This window comes from Thunnus thynnus, chromosome 2 (genome assembly GCF_963924715.1).
Source record: "Thunnus thynnus chromosome 2, fThuThy2.1, whole genome shotgun sequence".
In the NCBI taxonomy this organism is placed as follows: Eukaryota; Metazoa; Chordata; class Actinopteri; order Scombriformes; family Scombridae; genus Thunnus; species Thunnus thynnus.
The window spans coordinates 25,341,919-25,361,511 of NC_089518.1; the positions used below are offsets into that span (position 1 = coordinate 25,341,919).

General features: G+C 39.4%; 1 protein-coding gene across 2 annotated transcripts in view; it reads left to right on the forward strand.

Annotated features, from left to right (window-relative positions):
• The window catches only part of aopep (aminopeptidase O (putative)), an 80,467-nt gene that overhangs the window by 21,352 nt on the left and 39,522 nt on the right, over positions 1-19,593 (forward strand). For both annotated transcript variants that reach the window (XM_067612605.1, XM_067612615.1), the window contains exons 7-12: positions 6,294-6,507; positions 7,701-7,807; positions 13,969-14,071; positions 14,373-14,480; positions 15,018-15,061; positions 17,250-17,310. In XM_067612605.1, the coding sequence (XP_067468706.1) occupies positions 6,294-6,507; positions 7,701-7,807; positions 13,969-14,071; positions 14,373-14,480; positions 15,018-15,061; positions 17,250-17,310 (637 nt within the window). The remainder of the gene's footprint in view (positions 1-6,293; positions 6,508-7,700; positions 7,808-13,968; positions 14,072-14,372; positions 14,481-15,017; positions 15,062-17,249; positions 17,311-19,593) is intronic.

Below are 19,593 nucleotides of genomic sequence, written 5' to 3' on the forward strand. Positions count from 1 at the left end.
GATATTTTTTTTTACATTCAAACATTTGAATTCATTTGATCAAAACGTTTTTTACACATTCACACATTTGAATGTATTCATACAAAATGTTTTCACACATTCAGATGTGATACTTATGACCCTATTTTGTTTCCATAGCTGTGCATTTCTGTTCCTGTGACTTTCTGCTGGCGTATGTGGGTAGTCTGTTATGCTTGCACTTTATACAGTTATTGCATCTTCAAGTATATATACTGTATGTGTGTTTGAGTGTGTGTGCGTGTGTACAAAAACATTCTTGACCTCATCAGGTTATGACCCACATGGATCCCATCAGCGTAATAGAAACCTGATCTGCTTAGATCCAGCTATCTATGTATGCATGAATGGGCTTTTGAGGTTAAGCAGTTGACAACAGCTAGAAACAACAGTATAACCTTGAAACCTGACATTTATTTCTCATGTGCCGGCACTTCAAGGCCTCATTTCCTCCAGACTTGAGCAGCAGAGTTGCCTCCTTGTTCTTGATGACCTCTGATATCTTTTCTGTTATTTATTTTCAGGCTCTGATGCGATGCAGTGTACAGTATGCGGGTGGGGCGGCTCTCTGGGGGCCCCAGGCTGGCCCCCGTTCATGTGATCAGGCCCTACATGGAGTGGCATTTGGCCTGGCCCTATGGGGCCCCGTCTGGGAGCAGAGAGCTGATCTGCAGCCAGCCTGGAATGCCAGACATTTGAAGTCAGACTTGTTAAAAAAGAACGAAGGGTGGTAGGAGTTTGGTCAAATAGGCCCCTGTGTCTAAAATAGCCCACAGACTCTGTCCGAGAGGGAGGGGAAGGAGACAAAGCTTCTTCCCGTAAGCTGACATTAGGAAAGGCCAACCTTTGCTTGAATAGAAAAGAATAGACAAAGCTGTACTTTGTGTGTATGTTGTCTTTCGTGTGGCTTTTGTCCATCTACTTACCTGTCTGTCTTTGTGTCTTAAAAGTGCGTGTTTGCATGTTTCTGTATGGGTATGCAGTAGTGTGAACAATGTGTGAAAGGTATGCTGTAACAGCATTTGTGTCCTAATGGTTCAGCAGTTATCACACCAGGGAGCTGATACTGCACTTGGGGAAAGAGCAAAAAACTCATCACACAGTATGACAGTCGGAGGATGCTCTCTCTCTATTTCTCTCTTTCTTTACATCGCTCTACCTCCTTCCCTCTTTTTCTTTCTGTTTTTCTCTCTCTCTCCATAAGTATCTATCAGATAATCTGTTCGTTCGCCCTCTCTCTTCCTTTTTCTCTGTGCTTTCACGTTTTTTCCCTATATTTATCTCCACCTCATTGTGTTTTATCTATTTCTTTATTTTGTGTCTTGCCTTGTCACTCACTCATTTACACATACAATATACACACTCAGTTCTCATCATTTTTTTCCCTCGTCCCTTACTCTCATGGGGCTGTTTTAGTGGTGTCCCAGCTATGAGCTGAGCTGGGCTGGGGATGTCAATTACAGGACTATGATAGGGCCCCTGCTGCATTATGCATGGAAGTGTCCCGCTGGGGAAAAAATGGCCTACAGCCAGGAACGATGGATGGAGGGATGGAGGGATGAATAATGGATGGAGAGATGGAGGAGCGAAACACTGTTGCAATCTGTGTCTCACCAAATTGAAGACTTGCCCTGGCTCACACCTCTGAAGCTCAGGGCCAAGTCACCAAGGGTGACTCGGCGTCATGAGGTTGTTGTGAGAAAGCACAGGATAGCTTTAATCAGTAATTCATTTTGTGCATTGAGACCCATTGGGGGTACTGGCATCAGAAAGGTTACCTAAGGTCTTTTGTCTGTTATTCCATATGCAGACAGCCTTTTAATGTGATCAGTTTTGTTTATTCCTTTCTGGATATGAATTCACACAACTGTTGGTAAGCTTTTGCATATGAATGTGTGTATATGCGTATGTATGAGTGTCAGCATGCAAGGGTATATGCGTGAGAAATGCCACACAGAAGCAATCAAAAAAAAGAAATATAATTAACAGAAGAGACCAAATTTGTTATGTTTGGCATCCAATTAAGTCTCAGAGATTGTAAATCCATTTTTTTAATGTATTGTTTAGAAGAATGTGACTAAACAGAGAAGAGTAGAGTTAATCTTTATTTCATCAGAGGGAAATGTATTGCACAGCAAGCAGTCAATTAATAAATGAAGAAAATCTGATCAATTTAAAACAGACACAAGACAGGGGCAACAAATATCAATCATATACATTCAAGGTGTCAATGGCATCACTCATCAAAACATCAAAAAATTTGCAGAAATCTGAAAATGATTAGCAACACTGAGACACCAAATTTGGATCTTTTTGTAGACTTTTTTCCTCTCTACTACCTCAGTGAGTATCTTTAATCCTGCATTTATATAAAAGAAAACATACCTCTGCGTAGACTTTTTGTTAAGGGTTTTCTAGATCAGAACATTTGCCTTCTTGAAAGAGTCTGTAGCACAAGTAAAAAAAAACTTAGCTATTAAGAATGGAGAGCAGCTTTGGACTTGAGCCTACAACTTTGTAATTTATTTCAATATTTGCTTTTTGTGTAATTTTAGAAAAGCGTCTTAACAGCACCACAAAGCTTATTCTGATTTCGAAGAGGGAGGGATGTTATTGTAAATTCACTTCTGTAGATTTAAGAAAAATCCAACACAAGCAGCAGTCACAAGATAATCAGGAATGATACGTAAAAATTGTCATGTAACACATGATTTAAAAAAAAAAAATTTGTTTTTCAAATATTTTGATCAAAGGATGCCAGCCAGTGTGTGATGCAAGATGTGGACCTGAAGTGGAGGTTCTATGTTGAATCAATGTAATTGTTGGTGTAAATAGGAACTTTCATGCGCCACATTATTTCTTATAACAGTAAAACGGGAGAAATTGTAAGCAGATAAGCAGGTAAGCATGTGCAATAATGTCAGTATTTGCTTTGAAATGAATGCTTAATAGCTTGAAAATAGCACAGAAATTTTGTATTGGTAATCAGGGACAAACATTCATCCCCACAGTAGATATTACATTCAGATCTGTAGCGGAGATGAAAGGTGTACACACAAGTGCAGGTACTACATATGCATGGAAGCATGTGAAAGTCTTCTCATGCATGTATCCCTGACAGGTCCCTGATGTCAACTAATGTCAGTCAGTGTATCAGTGAACGTGAAAGATGCTGTTGTTGTTCATCCCCACCATGGTGGGATGACACTATTTGTCACTGTAGTGATGGATTCCGCCTCCCTCGGAGGAGCATGTGCAAGCGCCGTCTCTGAAAGGCTGTCTTTGTGTTTCACACTCACTCACTCACACACACAGAGACACACACATACGCACTGCTGGAACTGACAACAAAGGCGTGCTTATCCAATTGTGGGGGAATAAGATTAGGCTACAAAGAAACTCATAAGGCTAATGTTAGCATCTCCTGCTCCAGTGAGAGCCTTTGTTTGTGTAATCAGGAAAAACATGGGATTAGATTTGAGATGCTGTCTCGGAAATGATGCCCATAAGACCCTATTGTATGATGTTGACATGTTCCTAAATAACAGAAGGCGATGGCCTGCCTGCTATCTGATAAACAATCCTTGGGGAAATAAAGAGTAGTTGTGTTCTTCAGATATCCGATTGTGTTTTGCTCCAAAATAGACTGTCTGGCAGACCCAGCCTAACCTATGTCTTAACTCACTGTTTTCTTTTATAATTGACTTAGCTTGTCACCATAATTGGGTTATGGAAAGGAAAGAAAATAACTCCTCTGTCATCTGGTGTTTTAAGATGCTAATCTTTCCTCGATGAGAGCAGCTCATTTTACAGCTTACTGTAATTCATCAATGGCAGCAATTTGTGGTTTTATTGTAGCTGTGGGAGTAGACTGTCAATCCAACAGGTGAAGTAATTGAAGCTGATGAGTCTCTTGAGTTGGGAGTGGGGCCACTAAAAAGTAAAGCTGTCTTTCTGAGAGACAAAATGCTATATTCTATAATTAATACCGCTATATATTGACTATGCTTAAAAACCCTGACGTGAAACACACACAGACATTTGCTCTGTAATGTAGAAGCATCTTTAACATGTTTGTCACAGTAGTAGGGTGGTATGACCTCTTGAAATGTTCTTTGCAGAAGGGACGTGCAGTTTGCCATAAATTCTCACACCAGTGTCAGGTCAATAGTGGTCGGGACACTTAAGATCTAGAGAGTGTGAAAGGAACTCTAGACAGTCCGGTGTTGTTATATGGGCCAGGAGAAAGAGAGACCATTCATTCTCACCTCTGTGACCCCTCTTCCATTCTTCTGTTGAAGAATAGCCTGCCTCTCACGCACAGTCGGCCCTAAGCCCCTCAGGGCACCCAGAGCCTGTTACATAAGACAGAAGTAAAGAATGCTCCAGAAAAGTTTTCAGCCATGACCTTGGCTTTGACAGAGCACTCCTATTGGTCCTGTTGTGCCGGCGCTGTCTCATAGTTAAAAGTCACATGTCCTGTATTCCTGTGTCTGTGTAAACTGAGGGTGAGGTAAATGTGCAGAATGTTTCTGGCAGTTCTTGTGTAATATCAAGAATAATCCAGTATCAAAAAGGTGATTGAATTTCTGTCAATCGACTAATTGATTAATAGATAAATTCTCCCAGCTCTAATCATAATTTTTAAATAAGTTTAGAGTATGTAGTTCTTCTGAAATAGCTGAATACTTGACTCTAAAATATTTTTCTAATTCTTAGAAAAGGCCCATTAGGGAAAAAAAAATCATGACCTCCAACATGTTGCATAATTTATTAAGAACAAAAAAGAAAACTTTATGATTATTTACAACTTCAATCTCACTGCTGAACTCAAGTTTAACTACTAGTATCTGAATGAAATGTGTGGCTGTGTGTTCCCATTTCAGCAGTTGTTCAGTGTTCTTTGCTGGCAAGCATGCAACGCTGAAATAAACTTTCCAAACCCGTGTCAAACCGGAAAGTTGAGGGGAAACTACAGTCTTAATTTAGCCCTTTTAAAAATCAGATATGAAAAATGGACATTAGGGGAAACCATTATCTATACAGAAGAGTATTTACCAACTCACATTTGCTAACCATTATATTGGAATGAAGCTACTCACAGCTTTACTACAACTTCTAAATTATTTTGTGGCTCATAGCTTTGATAAAATGTTCTGTTGGCACACACACACATGCACTTTTGTTTATTTTATCCCTCTGTATAAATAGATAAAGCCTCATGTTTTTGGCACCACTTAATGTGCTTTTAAGCTTTTTTGTTTATTTTATCCAAATGAACATTTACAGTATATTATATCTATATAAGGGTGCATAGATGCAGTGTTTTCCTACTTCTGTTTTTTTTTACATGCATTCTTGATGCAAATAATCTAGAAACATATCAGAACTGTAAACATATGTTTAATACCCGTGAGAGAATTGTGCAAAGTATATCTTCATTAACGTAACTGTCCAATAAATCAGTTGTGTTATGACAGTTATTACAGATGCTTATAATTTTAAAAATAGGAACATATATCAGACTCTGTTCTCAATATTTTCCCTTCCGTCTCCATAAAGATTTTGAAAGGGTAACGACTGGATGTATAATTATCTTTTATTGTAAAAGTCATGACAACTTCTAAACCCTCTTTAAACTTTAAATTTGCAGCTCTTCCTTGAAGTCATGTCTAGAAACAAAAGTGGATTTTACCCATTGGCGGTTTACAATTTTAGTCCTGGGAACATGATGTTCTCGGTTAATGTTTGTACGGGGCAGTAAAGTTTGGCAAGAATGCCGCCCTTTGCTAAACATAATGTGGAAGATGGAGAAAGGGATGGGCAGTTAGTAACTCCCATACTCATTAGTACACACACACATGTTGGGTTGTCTTTCCTGGCGTGTTGAGGCAAAACTTTCTGTAATCATAGGTGTGGAACATTACCTCAGTTTTTCTTTGATCTTTTTAGAGGGTGGTACAGTATGTCTTCATTGTGCTTAGTTTTTATTTCTTTGAGCATTTTTGCATCTCAATTATTTGCAGTTTGAATAATTCTTCTTTTTTTCCTGTTAGCTCTTGTCTACCCCTATGTATTTTCTTGTCTTTCTCTCATTTATATAACCTTGTACAAACATTTTCTTTCCTCCCATACTATTTTCTAATCCATGTCCCTTTTTTATTCCTCACTCCCTCACTTATTTCTCACTCCTTTCCTCCCTTTATATAATTTATGTCTGGCTTCATCTTTCTTGTTCATCACTTCTCTTTATTTCTGTCATTTGTCTTCCCCAGCCCCCATATAATTTTCCTGTCCCAGAGCGTGCTGTGTGCTGGGAGTCCTGGTTCTGAAGAAACTGCCTTGGGTCTGTGTGGGTCCAGGCTGTGCCATGAGATCGCCCACTCCTGGTTTGGCCTGGTCATCGGAGCCAGAGACTGGACTGAGGAATGGATCAGCGAGGGCTTCGCCACCTACTTGGAGGACATTATCTGGGCCAAAGCACAGCAAGTACTGTACACTAAAATTGCTGCCCTATTATTGTAGTTTACTACAGCTATTTCATGAAAGTAACTTAATTGTGGCCTTTTGTAGACTGTCACTCAAGGTCGACTAACACTTCTAGATTACGGTATGAACTTTCAGATACACCAGTGTAGCCAACTTTTTAAGTCTAGTTTGTTGTGGCTGTCTTGAGAAGGTCTCCTCTGACAGAAAATGTCATCAGCAATGATTAAGTTGATATTTGCTATATTTATTTAGTTCACTTCATCTTTCTTGTCATCCCGAATTACTGCTATGACCCTAATGATCCAGTCATCATTGGTATAATGCAATAACACAACGTCACTGTTGTCATTGGAATGCATTTTGAGGATTGTTGGCCATTAGGGTATTGAAGTAAAATCATAAATCAGGCACACAAGGAAACAGTTTATAAAGACACGAACCCAAGTTCCAATGCAAAAAAAGCACAAAAAAGAAACAAAAACAATGTCTGAAAGGTAAGGGAAGTTGGCCAAACAAAAGATGGTCATGGTCCGACCACAAAATAACAGTCAAACCCAAATCTCCTAAAACGAAAGAGAAAGACTAACCTGAAACACACAAGAGCTGTGAAAAAGCATATTTCTACCTTTTCCACAAGAAAATTTAAAGGAACTAGATGAAACATCAAGAGGAAAAATCTGCCAGTTTGGAGGTTGTGTGCATCGCTCAAACATCCTTTTAAGGACTGTACAAGGATGGGACTGGTAGCTTGTAAATGAGGAATATCTGCAGAGAAAAATAGATAAACAAGCCAGAAGAAGAGGGTGAAACACTGGTACAAAATGTTTACTTGCCACACAGCTCTGATCCGGGAGTTGATGTGCATCCTCCCACTTGCTTTCCCACATCATCTAGAGTTACACAAATGTTTTTATTATGTCTGTGCTGTTTAATCATGTCACCTTTATGTTATGAGTTTTGTTCTGAAGAAACAGATTTAATCATACTTGTTGGTGCCAATAATAAAGCACTGGTGGTCACTGCTGTTTATACCCCGACATTCTTGTTCTTTTTGTCTTTTCATTTAATTTAATTTTTTCTATTTTTGCTGATAAAACTCACCATGTTTAAGTTTTCCTTCTTTAATGTTTTGCTTTACCTCTTTAAAAGTTTCCTCTACATCCTCTTTATCTCTCCATATATCTCCCCCCCAGCTTTCTTTACAAGAAATAGCAGAACAGTCTGACCTGAAGGCACTGCTGAGGTGGAGAAGACTCTCTGATGAGTTGCAGAATTCAGAGGAGGAACTTCAAATCCTCAGGTGTGTGTCTCTGAATTGGTGGAGCCCATCTGTGTTATCTTACTTTTGCTGCCAATATTGAGGAAATGGCTCTTTAAGGACATGGCTCTTGCAACAGCACCGTCTGCAATCATGCTCAAAGCAGGACATTGTACTACTCACCGACATGGAGTTGACCACAAATGCTGACTGTTGATTGTCTGTTAGTTTCAAATATCAGATTTATTTCAGAGGTTTATTAAACCATGCCAGGATCAACATGTACAGAGGAGGCAACATATTTTCTGTAAAACCACATTACCCTGCTATCAGTACTTATATACTCTTTTTTACATCCTATCTGTAAAACAAGAACTTCTTACAAGCACTGTTAGCCAAAGTAAATAGGTCAGTGGTGGAGTGAGTGACTGTCAAGGAATTTACACAAGTAATGCAAAGAATCTTATTTCTTGGCTCAGGACTGTCATTCATATTTGTCACTAATTCATGGTAATTGATCAATTTTGCACTTAACACCACCAATGCTGCTACAAAAACACAAACTAATGTCCAAAATCATAATCCACCAAAGGCAGTGACTAATCCTTCATAACGTTTTGAAAAAGCAAAGTCTGAATCAGAACTTTTCTTATACCTGTTTTTTTTTTTTATACATTTACATTGCAGCAAGTTTAACCATACACATGGTAGAAAGTGATTTTGAAGGAGGATTGAAAAAAATATTGACCCAGTTGCATTTGTCTGGAACTAAATCACAAGAGATACAGTCTACCTTTTTAAAGTTAGAGTCTGCCCAGCCTTTTGTCAGTGTCTGCACATGCAGACACATGTGAGCATGAGGTATATGCATTCCAGGGGTACAGGTGTGGCAGGTGTGGCAACAAAGTATATCCAGGTGTACTGTACTGTCATGTCTTAGAAAAGCTCAGCACATGAGCACGGCCAGCGTGCACAAAGACACAAACCGTTCATCTGATCCTGACAATGTGGGACCCACACCCTGTTTGTTTTATCCAAGGTGGAAGCACAATGTCATCAGGGGATTACAGGTGTAAACCCCAGCCAGGAGGTAACTGTTTCAGGGTGGAAATTGTAACAGTTGTATTGTACCCTTCATATTGTAGATTTCCCTTTGAATAAAAAAAACCTCTTCACTGGAGATGACACTTGTAGCATAGTCCTCTATTGATATTCACAGTTGTAAGTGGCCGTACAGAGCATAACAGCAAATCGATGTTATTGATTTCATGGCACTTCTGCTTGGCACTAACTTCTAACTATGCCACTTCACTAATAATGTATTGTCATCACACAATAGAAACACCTATCAATGAATGGTATTTAAAATTCAATCAATTTAAGTTTCTTCTGAAGTGAAATCTAGTGAAATCTGTGAGATTCAGTATTAGTAATACTGATTTTACTCATTTGTTACTTAAGGACTGTCCTCATGAGTTTAAAGGGTTTCGGTGCTTTCAGGTTGACAGTGTTTGGATATATGACTCTTTCCATACTGAAATGATAACCTCCAGTGTATTTTGTCCATTATGAAGTTTCACATTTGTGCTTCGGCTTAAACATGGTAGAATTTATTACTGTGAAGCAAAATAGAATTTGAAATATGAAGCTGTGTATGAGCGAAAGGGTTAAACGTACTTGAGAGCCGTGACTGTCTAGCAGCCTGTCAGGGTGTTCCCCTATGAGGCAGACACACGGGTGAGTAGGAGGATCAGGATTAGGTTTCCCTGCACCTGACGGGGTTAAATCAACAACACAAAACTAACATCTGAAAAATGCAAACAACACAGGCACTCATACATGCGCACATACGTACATGCCCATACACATGCACACATACATTGTGGTTGATTGTGGTACATAAGAACATATTACTTCTGAGAAGACAAGTAATTGCTCAAGTGGCACCCAAGGAAAGCCATGTCTAAATCCTCACAGCTCTCAAAGCTATGGTAAAGCATGTTGGGGCAACACTTTTTTAAGCATCAATAGACCCTTGATTGTGTTAGTCCTACTGAAATGTAAATTTTAGTAGAGCCGCGAGGTACTTCAGTGTTAATGTTTATTGACTTCCAATGGAGTCAAACCATGATGATTCAGTCACATTATGTTATTGTTTTACAAAATTTGGGGTAGCTTCCAAAACGTTTTCGGGGAGTAACTATGTAATTTGGTATGAATTATCTGGAAAATAGAGACAATTGTCAATTGTCAAAACAACGTATTAAAAGGAATTGAGTCTTTTAGTCATTGCACAGCAGGCAACAATACAGGCAACATACAATTCAACATATATGAAGAATAAAGTTTCCAGTAATACATGAATAATAACTGAATATTTACTTGGCTTTAAATGGAGCAGTTCTTTCAAGGAAATTCCTGTTTTTGCTGTAAAATTATAAGAGCTCTTTCTGGGAAACATCCTATAAAATTATTTAGAAATGACTAGGAAATAACCAACTTGTAAAATTAAGTGTAACCAAATTTTGTTGTCCAAATTAACATTTTAAAGCAAAATAGTTATTGAATATTTTGTTTTTTGAAGAGTTTTGTCTGACGCAGTCCGTAACAGTCAAAATAATATTGATTTGATCATTCTTAACCTTGTGAACAGCATGTTCACTCACTAGTTTTCAACCGCATCTCACTGTCTTCATCACTGGATGGAGTTCGATCAGTTGTCGTAGAGATGGTACAGGTGTCATCATGCCTTAAGTGTGTAACAAGTGGTCGTACTGAATATGAGTGGGAGTTTGTAACCCCTGTTTAAATTTGGTCTTTGGTCTAATGTTCAAAGACGGCTCATTCACTCTCACCCAGTGTTTCATTCATTTTCTTCAGTCTCAATATGATAATTTTGTATTGTGATATATAGATATCAGGATAACCTTTTTATTAATATGGTGATTCTCATTTCAACCATATCTCCCAGCCTTTAAGGGGACCTATTGTGCTTTTTGTGGTTTGATATACTGTTATGATGTCGGATACCTATGTTAAATATGTTAAATAAGTAAATATATATACTTGAGGTTAACGTATGCAGAAATGCTCCCTACAAGTCAAAAGCCAGGGCTTCAACCTGCTCTGAATGCCTCGTTTGCAGCGTTTTTTTTCTACCTTGCCAATGAGCCAATGTCAGATCATTGTGCATGCCTGTAAATGGTTGTCCATTCTATAGCCTTGGTTGCTAAGGTTGTTGCTAAGGTTTTCCCATGTGTTGTTTGTGTTGTTCACTCGCATATTTCGGATCGGATTCCGGCTCTAACATGCACGATTGGATTTTAGAAGTTGACGATTTGAGTAAAGAACGAAAAAAAAGAATTGAAATCCTACTACTATAATTTGTTTCATGGTTGACGTAGCCTGCCAAGTGGCTGGAAATCGGCTGTGATGCAGCCTCTGGAAGCTTACCAATCAGAACAGAGTGGGCTCACTGGGAGGGGGGCCTTAAAGAGACAGGAGCTAAAATGACCTGTTGCAGACAGCAGCTGAACTGAGGGGCTGCATAAAGAGCCAGTGTAAGATAAATAAGGATTTTTTTTTTCAACTGTGAATCAGGCAAAGCTATTCTAGTGGAGTCCCAGAATAAAAATATAGAGCTGAAAATGAGCATAATAAATGTCCTTTAAATGTTAGTTGAAATACAAGAGGCATTGGAAGGTCAGATGTAACTAAGATCTTAGATAATATGAGTAAACTGCCTGTCAACAATGCACAGAAAAATATTAGAAAGGACGTGGTGAAGGGAAAAGAAGTGAAACCTCCTCACTGGTTTACACACACAAACAAACACACACTGACAAAGGCTAAATGGCAGGTTGTGCTTTCCAAGTTCAGTGGGTCACAATCGACACCCCATGATCCAGCAGGGGCCCCAGTGGCCAGTGTTTATCAGTCCATTTCAGATGAGTTATATTTAGGGCAGCCTGGGCCAGACGCCATTCTCCCTGCTGATTTACTGGGCTGCTGGGAGCACTACACTACCTTATCCGGTTTCCACAGTCAACCCAGTGTAATTTGTCAGGATATGGCTCGCGGAGCTATAAACCTCCTGTATATGTGTGTGCGTGTGTGTGTGTGTGTGCGTTTGACATTAAGTTCTGTCAGTAATAGCTCCTGATTTCCTCCCGCTCTTTCTCTCTCTCTCAATCTCAGACACACCCAGGTGTATGCATGGCTACACACACACACACACACACACACACACGCACACACACACAAACACCCTCCCTCTCACACACACATGACCTACGAGTAAGATAAGAGCACCATTTATTCTGAAATACATTGAGCTATTGTGTGATTCTCCAAGGCAGCGAGCAGCGATTCCTCTTAAAGCTGTAGTAAATCATCTCTGACAAAGAGAGACAGCAAAAGACAGGGATTTACACATCCGTACATCCCTGGTCTGGACAGTGGGAAGGGTGGAGTTTCTTTGTCTAACACAGCAGTGATGGATAAACATTTTTCCTCTCCACGTTGCACTGCTGGTGTCTCTGACGCACATAACAAACAGTTTCTCCTCTGGAAATACATGTTCTGTCATTGTTTTTGTCTCTTGCCCCAGTCCGTCTTTCTCTCTGTAATTCTCTGCCTGACATACAGTTTCACACACACACACACACACATATATAATTTCCCAGGGATACAACACATCCTGCTGTCTTAAAAAGAGTCTATTGTATCTTATCAGCAGTAACAGACAGACATGGGCACTACGGGCAAGAGACTGGACAGAGAGCAAGTTAAAAAAATAATCAGTGATAAAAAACAGGAAAATGTTATGGCCATGATACATGAAGGACAAATAAATGAGCCATTTCTAAACAATATATTTCATAATGTTAGTTTTGCCTTACAATATTGTTAATCCATATGTCCACCTAGGAGTATTGGCAGCTGTTCATGTACAGACATTGAGCATCATGACTCAGATGTTCTGTAATGGATTTCCCCAAATCAGGTCATGGTTGCTGTAATTTTTCTCACACATAACATTTATATGGCATGCGCAAATGCACACAAGTAAGAACACACCCTCATATGCATGATGAAAGTCCTTGTAAGAGTGTCCAGTCGAATTTAGAAATTCCAGGAAGCTGATGACTTCCTCTCTCAGTCCACTGAGCAAACCAAACATTCCCGTCTATCTCCTGTCCTCGATTTCTCCCACACCTCCTCCTCCTGTTCTTGTCCTCAACCCTAATCTACTTCATCTCCCCCTGCTCCTGCTCTTCTGCTCACCATGCCTGGACAAAGACTCAGATAAATCAAATATTTAACCAACTTGTGGTGCTCAGTTGAAACCCCACTTGAAAGATTAAATATGCGGGTTTAACATCATATATCTGTGTGAATAAGAATTTGGATGTGTGTTTTTACTCTCCCTGTTTGTCTGTGTGTGGGTCTGGCTGGCCCCGTCATGAAGCGGTCCTGTGGAAAAGTGCTAGCCGGTGATGAAGGGTGTATTGATTGGTGGACCAGGCGCCTGGCGTATCGACTTGGCAGGACAGTGATCCTTCAAGGCCTTCCTATTGGCACACTGAGTTAATCTGCTCAGCTGGATCAATACAGGCTAACTGAAACTATCATTGCGCAGCATCCCACGTCAGCGCTCTGTTTGTTTGGCTTTTATTGGTTTTATGTGTGTTTGTTTATGTGTTTATGGAGGTTGAAGGGGATGATTTGTGTCTGTGTGACAGGGAAAGCGAAACCCAGAGCATGCCTCTTTTGTGTGTGTAGACAGGGGTGCTTTCTTGTGGAAGTGTTATATGTTCGCTCAGTGAGTCATGGGCAGTAAAGTCAGAGCGCAGCACTGTGAGGTCTTAGAAACACTATAGCATGCTATTATAAATCTGAAGCTTGATTTCTAGCCTGTCTCAGGCAAAGTATGGCAACTTGGCAATGTGTTCACCATTGAGAGGACCAGCTGAGTAGCTGGATTTAGTGTTGCTGACATTGTATTCTTGCTCTGTAGAGATTGTAGTTTTCCTGCAGCTAAAATGTCTGTAGGGGTAGGATAAAATAAAAACTGTGTGCCCAGGTACTCCCAACTGTTTATTGTGGGTGCTGAATATCTCTCTCTGTGCATGTCCATCTCCTTACCTGACTTATCTTCCTCTGTGTGTTTTTGTTTCTCTGTTCTCTTTGTCCTTCTACAGACCCAACATGGAGAACACTGGTCAGGTCAGTGAATCGGGCTCCTCCACGGTTAAACATGCCCTCAACCCTGACAAATCCTTCATGCAAGTCCACTACCTCAAGGTGAGATACTACAAGTGCAGCAAAGACTGAATAAAGGCAGGAAAAGAGGAAGAATGGACGGAGGAAAGAGGAAGGGAAAATCAAACTGATGGAATTAAAGGGCGTAGAGCAAATTAAACAATAAAAAAAAAAAAATCCTGTAATGCTCTCTCAGATGGCTCACTCTTTGTTAGATGTGTGGAACATTTCTTGTAATGGATATAAATGTTGCTGCGGCAAAGACTGAAGAAAGGCAGGAAAAGAGGAAAAATGGATCAGGATGTTTATTTTGTTGTCTTTATTTGCCTTGTCCTTTGTTTAGGGCTACTTCCTCCTCAAGTTTTTGGCCAGTCAAGTTGGAGAGCAACAATTCAGCGACTTCTTCAGATTATTTGTGAAGAAATACCACGGGCAACTCATTTTGTCTCAGGTGAGGCTGTAGTACAGGAACCTAATTTTAACTTGATTAAGTTAATGGAGAATCTCGATGTTGACTCGCAGCTATTTCAGAGGTAATAAAATCTGAGCTCAGATTTAAATGTTTTAATATGGCCTGTCTCTCAGGCACAATGTTATTTCCATAAATTAATTTGAGGTTGATGTACTGTAAGCATGATTGCCACTATGTTACAATAGTTGAAATGTGCTCTCGCAGCATTTTAAACTGATGACCGTACATCTTCTCAGCCACATATGTTTATTCTGCTGGGGCCATGAACCAGAGTGATCACACCTGGAAGTCAGCGTCTGTGTGTGTGTGTGTGTGTGTGAGAGATATGTGTGTGTGTGTGTGTGATGTGTGATGTGCTCCACCTGGCTCCTGTTTCTTCAGTGGCAGGCAGAGTCTTCCCACTAAATAATGGATGTAACATAAACACTGTTTGACCTTGCACTCCTGACTTAAGATCAGGTATGCCTTTCTCTTTCTTTTTCTCTCCCACCCACACCTCCCCTTTTCTTTTGACAGGATTTCCTACAAATGCTGCTGATTACCTTTCCCGACATGGCAAGGTACGTACACTTAGTGGTTATGAATAGTGCTTACAGTGTAATTCATGAATAATGAATAATGTCCAGATGCATGAAACCAGTTTGGTTTGGGCTGAAGTAGTGATTGCCTGGTTTCTCTCTGGCTTCAAACTAAAGATATGTTATTCATGATTTTTCATTTGAACTTGGCCTTAAAACTTTCTTTTCTCAAAAGATGTGACTTGTAAGTAGAATTTAGTGTCAAATACATTAAAACTGTTTTTGAGTCTGGCTGAATTTGGCCTTTATTCTTTGACTAACTTGGTACTGCTGTGGAAACATGGCCCCCGAGCTCCCAACACCAATCCTTTTAAGAGTGCAGTCTCATCCACTCACGCATTAATTGAAGTGTAAAAGGATAACTGCTCCTCCTGCTCTCCTCCTCTCTAATTTTCTCCTTCCCGACGCTCGCTTAGTCATTCAGCTCTCTATTTCTCCTGATTGCCTCATTAACCTCTTCTTCTGCCTGTCTCTCTCTTTCCCCCTGTCTGTCTTTCATTCTGTCTCTGGCCTTCTCACTTCCATCTCTGTCTGCTTGATTGATTGAATTAAACAGAGGAAGTTGGGGACAGTCAATATTTGGGTCTGATGCCGCTTTCAGTAAACAACCCACTAAAAGAGCAAGGTTTAGGATCAGAATAGACACTTGCTGCTGCGGGTCATACCCACTCTGTGCGGGGTGCCTGTGCCGGGGACTAAATGATCCAAACATAAAAATTAAACAACCAAACATAAAAATGATTAAAAGACACAAATGCACAAAAATCAATGCATTAATTGATTACTCTTAATAAGAAACCAGTTTTTCCAGGCATCACAGTCTCTCATTTATCATTTATTAAGTGAATAACCTATAAAATGGAATGACATTACTGAGCTCAACATGAAAAAACTAGTAGATCCATGTCTTGTCTGCTCTTGTGAGACATAAAGCTTATTTCTATATCTAGTCCTATCATTAAACAGCATTAGCAGCACAGGTCATGTGATGTATTAACTATATTAACCTTTTGTTTGACACACAAAAAAAAACTATAATCCCAAATAATCCTACTTTATGATGTCTTGCTGTTGGTGTAGCAGATGTTTAGTGTCAAACTCCATATGCTAAGAGCTGAAATTTCTTTGTGGTGAAGTCACTGGTGACATTTTTAATGTTCCGTTTCTGGTCAAATTGGCACTCAATAGAGAGACTCATCTTTTCTGGTACACTGTAGAGTATAAAGAATTTTTTTATGAGCTCAAATTTACTGAAGGCCCACTCTCTCCCTGGCAAAGTAGCTAGCAAATATACAGTAGGAAATGACGCAGTCATACTTTACTAGTGTGTGGAAGCTAAGAGCAGCCTGCAACAAAATTCCAGTCTCTCTGAACCATTTTTAGCCAAACACAAGTGGTTGTGTTTATATTTTGTAAAACTAATGTTTGGGTTATGATAGGAGAATCATAACCCTGATAATCCCTGATCTACACATTCAGATTGGACTTTGATGCTCCTTCAAAATGGTTTTTGGCAAATGTTGGAAATCCCTAACTGAACTTCAAGTACAAGAATGTGACTGAGAGAAAATGGGTGTACAAAACTGTAAATTACAAAATAACTTCTCTAATTAGCTCAAAATCACAGATTAATGTACAGTAATGGAGTCAGAGTAGCCAAGTGTGGAATTTTCCTGAAGCACAAGCAGGCAGGATTGATGGTGGGGAAATATGTTGTATTTACTATTCAACTTTGTGTGTACTTTGTATACTTTACACTCTGCATACACAATGCGACCTACCTTGGAGTGTTTGTTTGTGTGCACATTTGTATTTGCAAGGCAATCCTGTCACTGTGTGTGTTCTGCGTATGTTATATGACTGTTTTTGATGTGCAAACCACCCACCTGAGCTCCTCCTCAGCGACACATGCCACTTACACACACTTGCTTACTATACAAGTATACATATAAATCCAATTCATTGTCTGTACATGTCTCTTTGCTTGTCTTTGTATAGGAAAGTGGGTGTGCCCCTCTTTTTGTTTAAGGTGTTGGCCTAAATCTCTAGTCTGCCATGACCCCAACAATATTCTCCCACAGTCATAGTGTTTTCATAGGGTGTCTTGGGCAATAACAGTCATTGCTATAATAATAGGAATAATACTAACACTTGTGCCATTGTGTTCCAGAAAAGGCCTCACCCTCAGTGCTATTTATGCTGACTGGCTTGATCGACCGGGAATTCCAAAGGTATGAGGAGTCTATCTTTGTTTTTGTACTTTTTTATTTTTCCTGTGATATTTTTGAGAAAAAATATATTTCAGTCATCTTTTAAAACATATAAACATTAAGCACTAACTAGCCAAATTAGATTATATAAACATTTAACTCTTAAATTAATTTTGACTGTTAATGACTATTAATTAGTTTGTGCTGAGTCTCTAGTACTCATGTTCTCTGAACTTCTCTTTTTCCACTGTGCTCAGAGGTATCATTTCTTTAGCTATAAAATCATGTAATTACTTCTGTGTTCTTCATGTGTGTCTCCAATTATATGAAACAAATCAAGTCAAATACGTCTTATTTCCTGCATGGAAAATTCCTGTGTTGGCCCACCAAGCTCTGTGTACTCATTGGACTGGTTGCTTTTCAGGTTATGGAAGAGATTAATTGTTTTTCAGCTTTGGTCTTAAGTGGCTCGTGTCATCATCATCATCAGTGTATACAAATTCACACTGTCATTTTCTTTTAGTTCTAAGTTTTAGTTAATGTTTACTGACAACTTTCACCATCAAGATATGAATGGAGGTCAAACTACTGTGTTGGGATCCAGTTCAAAGTCTGCAATATTACACTTGGTTCCATAGACAGGAGTCGAAATCATGACACATTTGGTGTCTTTGGGAGGAGTGTGCTCTGAGCATTTGCGCACAGATGACAGAAGTGGCAAAGCATTTGTCTCAGTACTGAACAGCTGTAAATAGTGGTTTAATGACACTCTCATAATGAAAATGATGTCTCATATTAGAAGTAAATAGCTTTTAGTACATAAATACTACAGCTTAAATGATGTGTGACAATTAGCCAGTAGGTATTTAGAAATTGATGTTTTTCCTGATAACAGCATGTCCTGAAAACTGACATATTTCAATCACTACTTATAGAAAGTTAAAAAGAAGTAAGTTTCCCCAAAAGATTTGATGGCATCTTGAGGATGAACTTGAATTCGCTGTGGGGCATCTCTTGCTCTTTAGTAGGTGTGGTTTGAAAGGGCTAATTGTGCAGTTAATTTCAATATTGTGTTAAATCATCAGCAGCAGCAGGAGCAGCAGCTGTGTTGCCAGACTGTTACTGTATCTTGACAAGGTGAGCAGTGCTGCTCTGCTGCTGCCCCCTAATCGAGAAAGAGCCACGGTCCTAGAATCTAGGCTACACACACACACACACACACACACACACACACACACACAGAATCAATCCACCTTAACAGCTTCTTCTATTCTCCTATCTCCATGGTAACTGATCTTAATTACCACTGCGTGTATGTGCATTTTTGTGTGTCTGGGCTTGTGTTGCTGTCTGGGAATCTTCACCTTCTAGATTATGTGATGATGTAACTGGAGCCTCTCAGGGGCCTCTGAGGGTGGGAGGGACAGTTTGGAGGGACTGCAGCTTTCTCACACTGGATTGGGTGACAGCTTCAGTAGAGTGCTCTTGCAGAGGCTTTTTGTGTTTGATGTGCCAGTCACTGGCTAATAAGATCAGCCAGATCGATTGAAACCTTTTACAAATGCAAGTGCTTATGTATTATGTACACTAGACACAAACACATTTTGAAAATCTCTCTCTCTCTCACTCACTCTCTGCCTCTTTGCCTCCTATCCATTGCTCGACAATGTGCTCTGGCAATGCTTGAATTGGAGAAAGGCAGGAAATGGTTTGGCCTAATAATAAACAATGACATTCACCGATCTCGGAGTTAAAGATGTGTAATGGGAAGGCCAGTGCCATCTTATTTTAGACCTCAGAGTTTAGATGAGTAAGCACTCCCTTTGGGATGATGGATCTAGGCTGAAATACTGAGATACTGTTTATATAAAGACTACCCTCGATTCGCAGGAACATTCGGCCTGATACTTTCTCCTAACTCCTACTACTCACATTACTGTTTTATGTTTGTCTTTTCCTGTCTGGGTTAATAATAAATGTCTGTTTTGCCAACACTTATCACTGACTGATATAACATAATCGTTTTTCAAATTGCTTCACCTAGTATATAAGCACGACTGCCAGGCATGAGAAACAGCAATTTTTAATGAATTGGATTTGGATGATTGCCCACAGGAGCTCAAACTTTCTCCTTTTAAAAACTATGGCTAGCTGTCGAAACTTCATTTTTTTTTTTTTTGTTTGTTTGCAAGATTAAAGAATAAAAAACTTCAAAATGCTGAAAGTTGGCACCAAATTCTTTGTTTTTATTTACTTAATCAGATGTTTTCTGATTCAAACTGTGATATTTTACATTTTTATATA